Raw genomic sequence first — 4,547 nt, 5'->3', positions numbered from 1 at the left:
ACGAGGGAATCAAGGTGGGTGTCGTTAGGGCCACGAAAGGTGACCGCTGTAATCTCAGAGCAAACCACAAGGACGCGAGAACCCTTGTTGTTCTCCGCGATGTCCTTGGCGAGACGTAGAACCGTGCCTCCAGCGAAACACCCTGGTGGCTTTTTAGCCCTTGTTGGCTCTTCGATCTTTACATCAATTGCCTTAAAACTCATAAAATTAAGACCATAACCCATTTAATTAATTCAAAATCTGACAAAAAAAACATGTTTTAATTTATCGTCAATTCTAATATAAACCACTTTAATTTTCTAATTTTAATTAATATGTAGGGGTTTTTATGAATTTTTTTTTGTGGGGTTTGTATGTGATGACATTTGAGGGATGTGTGTCTTTATACATCACTAGGTGAATTATGAGCTTCTTTTGTGTCGATTCTGAGCCGCATATGATACCAACTTCAACACCTACCAAGATATAATATTTTACACTCTCAACCCCTGTTTTTAACATTTCTTTCACTTTGGTCCTTCTTTGATTTTCAAGATATTACAATTTGTATCAAATATCTTTTCATAAGATGTTTAATTTAATTAAAAAAAGGAAAAAAAACATCTCTCTATGTACATATATACCATGAGTTCATTAAAGATATGTTTGTTAACAGCTTAATAAATTTAATAAAACTCATAACTTATTCAGTAAATTGTAAATATGAGTTTTATGTAGAATACCAAGTTTTTTTTTTTTTAACTTGATATTTTTAATTAAAAATCATGTTTCTTTCATTAATAAAGAAAAATGATACTAAAATAAGGAGAATTAAATGAAAGGATCATACATCCACTTGTATCTAATTCATCTACTAGCTTGTGTAGTCAAACTAAAGCAAACATTAATTAATGGCATACATCATGACCCTAACTTGAATATACAGTGGTTTTGTTAAGAGGTGAAATCAATTAATCTCAAAGATGTACATATATATGAGACTTTCAGTTAAGAAAAAAACAATAAAATTGTGATAATCTTGACAATCAATGTATCATATGCGATTTCACATTTTTTTATCCACGGCTTAGATTTGATGTATGATTAACACATATATTTCAGAATGTGTTTGTTTTTTAATATGAATATTTTTTTATTTGTATGTGAAATAAAAAATATAAATAAAGAGTTTATCATTGTGAACCGAATACATATAAACAAAAACGATGTGCTTAAACAAATATATGTTAATTAATATATTAAATTCTAGCTTTAACAAGATGAAAAAATTCTTGTGAAATAATATCGTATGATAATAGTTCTCATAATTATTACAGTATAAGACTTTAGCAAATGATTACGAGTATTCTAGCACGAGTACACTAACAAGAGAGGAACTACGAGTAGAAACCAATCACTTTGCAAGCATTTTTTAAAACCTATGAGTTATACAACTTATTTTCTTTAAATTCTAAGAACTACTTTTGTCAACTTGCGATAGAACATAAATAATATCAGTAAAAAAAAAATTAAAAGCTATTAGGCCTTCAACCATAACACTTTAAAAATTGGATAGGTTAAATGTATGGTCATTGAGACTTCCTAAGAAGATCTGCTAAACTAATCAAGTTGTTTCAGAGAATTAAAAGTCGGCGATTAATGGAACTTCTTGTACGTTCTCTATGAAATACTCGTTTGGCCAAGGGCTTCCAAACGCATTTAAGTTAAACTAGCTAACGACGAACAACCAACCTGTGACTATTGTAATAATGTCAACAAATAAATGTTAGCATGTGTTTCTAGACATGGTGAGCTCCACATATACTTGTATAGGGATATAAGGCAATAAAAATGTTCAAATGTCTTATTAAAGTGCTTATACGACTTCAATTTATAAGATCAAAAAATAAAATCTCATATCTAAAAATGTTACAATGAGTTTATAAGACGTTTTTAGTTGTCGATAACAAGTTTTTTTAGATCATGTTTAAAATAAAATGTCATATTAGTTATTTTATACAAGTGTCATATAATACAAATGATCTATAAAAAGATTGATTTATAAGATATTTCTCAAAAGTATCATATAAAATAGTTTTATACTAACACTTAATATAAAAAGTTCTAAACATTTGTTACGATGCTTCAAAACATCCCGTAAACTAATGACAACATTTTAAATATAATATTTTATTATTTGGTCCTATAAACTTAAATTATATACGATAATCTATTTAGACACATAAATAGTATAAGTTATAAACCTGATTTTATTGTATAGATAAATATGAAGAACTTTTTAAGTAATTAATAATAAATATATATAACAAACAAATCATGGGATTCAATAGGAAAATTACAACATCCTATAATCCGTGTAAAACGTAAAATAGCACACATATTAAATAAATATATAAAACCCTAATTCGCCATTATTTAATCCAATGATAAGGGATCATAATTAAGACGCTTATGATCAATTTTGGGTGACAATTGGCATGGTGGTTGGCAGGCTGTGAAGGACCACCGTCTCCACTGTCAAACCAGGACCGAATCCAAACAAAACACCCCAATCCAGACCTTCGCCGGTGGTGGTGGCACCCTCCTCCGCYGACTTCTTCCTCATCTCGTCAATGATGAACAACACGCAGGCACTGGACATGTTGCCGTACTCGCTCAGCACATGTCTGGTTGCTCTCATYTTCTCCTCCTTGAGACCGAGTTTTTGCTCCACCTGGTCCAATATCGCCGGACCACCAGGGTGGGCGATCCARAAGATGGAGTTCCAGTCGGTTATACCCAATGGAGAAAATGCCTGTGTCAGTGCCTTCTCTATGTTCTTCGAGATCAACCCTGGAACATCTTTGAGAAGATGAAACGTTAGCCCYACCTCTCTCAAGTGTCCGTCAATGGCACCCTCGGAGTCCGGCAAGATGGTCTGAGCAGCGGAGACCATTTCGAACAACGGCCGCTCCGTCGTCAAGTCAGGGTCCGCACCCACGATGACCGCCGCAGCTCCGTCACCAAACAAAGCTTGACCCACGAGGGAATCAAGGTGGGTGTCGTTAGGGCCACGAAAGGTGACCGCTGTAATCTCAGAGCAAACCACAAGRACGCGAGAACCCTTGTTGTTCTCCGCGATGTCCTTGGCGAGACGTAGAACCGTGCCTCCGGCGAAACACCCTTGTTGGTACATCATGAAACGTTTGACAGAGGGGCGGAGGCCGAGGAGCTTGGTGATCTGATAGTCGGCACCAGGCATGTCGACACCGGAGGTGGTGCAGACGATGAGATGAGTGATCTTGGATTTGGCGTTGCCCCATTCTTTGATGGCTTTTGTGGCGGCTTCTTTGCCAAGCTTGGGGACTTCAACGACCACCACATCCTGGCGAGCGTCCAGGGATGGAGCCATGTACTCGCACATGTTTGGGTTGTCTTTCAGAAACTCCTCCGTGATGTGCATGTATCGCTTTCTTATCATGGACTTGTCACCTGCAAATTTCATGCATGTAAGTATAAACAAGACCCTGCAAATCTAATCGAAGGTAACACCTCAAATTAAAATGATAAATATGTTAGTATGTAATTTATGAGGTACGTATATATAGTAGGCAAGAGTGAGTAAATTTGAACACATACACATGCGCTTGAATTTCTCTTTAAGATCAACCATGTGTTCGCTGTTGGTGATCCGAAAATAGTAATCCGGATAATCTGCTTGATAGATACAGTTGGAAGGAGTTGCAGTGCCGATGGCAAGAATGGTGGCCGGACCTTGTGCCCGTTGTGCTTTTCTGATCTCCGCAATATCAATGGAGGAAGCCATTGGTGGTTAATTGGTCTTAATATCAAAGTATATATTTAGAAAGCAGAACTGCAGTGATAGTGAGGAACAGTTGGTTGAGTGGTGATTATATATAGAGTGAAATGGTGGTAGGTTAGATTTGTAAACACTAACGTACATATGAATTTCGATATATGGAGAGGGTACGTGGTGTTCGTGATGGTAATGGATGCCACGTTATGTATATATGTATTTAGCAACGTTTACGAAAGTGAGTCTTGATTTTTTGTTAGAAGACCAAGTTGGCCTAGACTTTATATGCAATGATAAACATAAAAAGGGCAGGATGGTCCAATGTGTAATTTGTGACATGGTTTTTAAAAGTTTTTGGGGTCTGTTTTGATGTTTATCTAATTATAATACTTTAGCATCATCTTCTTTTTACTTTGAACAAAAAATCTTCACCCTTAAGAAAATGGCAGATCAAATCAGGAGAGCATCTAATCAACACTAAAAAAAACCATTGCAGATCAATCAAGTAGAGAAACACATCTTCTCAATGTTCACTTTCTTCTTCGATCTGTATAAACATCTGGAAGCCTACCTCATGGTTCATCACTGTTCGATACCCATTTGTAGCCTTCATTTGAATCCTTCATCTTCATCAGGTTCGATTTCCATTTGCAGCCACTTTCATCTGTTCGATTTCACAAGTCAATTCCAATTTTTGATAGGGTTAGTGAGTAATGGATTTCATTCACATGTTTGATTTTTTTCTAGATTC

At 35.6% G+C, this 4,547-nt stretch overlaps 1 protein-coding gene across 1 annotated transcript; it reads right to left on the bottom strand.

Annotated features, from left to right (window-relative positions):
- Positions 1-2,354: 2,354 nt before the first annotated feature.
- Positions 2,355-3,805, bottom strand: LOC112509926 (chalcone synthase). Its single transcript, XM_025115139.1, has 2 exons — positions 3,619-3,805; positions 2,355-3,471 (listed from the first exon to the last, which is right to left on the bottom strand). Exons 1-2 carry the CDS (start codon positions 3,803-3,805, stop codon positions 2,456-2,458), a joined length of 1,203 nt encoding a protein of 400 aa, XP_024970907.1. The 3' UTR covers positions 2,355-2,455.
- Between the last annotated feature and the right edge of the window lie 742 nt (positions 3,806-4,547).

Source organism: Cynara cardunculus (assembly GCF_001531365.2).
Source record: "Cynara cardunculus var. scolymus isolate 2C chromosome LG 1, CcrdV1, whole genome shotgun sequence".
Classification (NCBI taxonomy): domain Eukaryota; kingdom Viridiplantae; phylum Streptophyta; class Magnoliopsida; order Asterales; family Asteraceae; genus Cynara; species Cynara cardunculus.
Note: the sequence above shows the minus strand (reverse complement) of the source record. Positions and strands in the feature narration are given on the sequence as shown.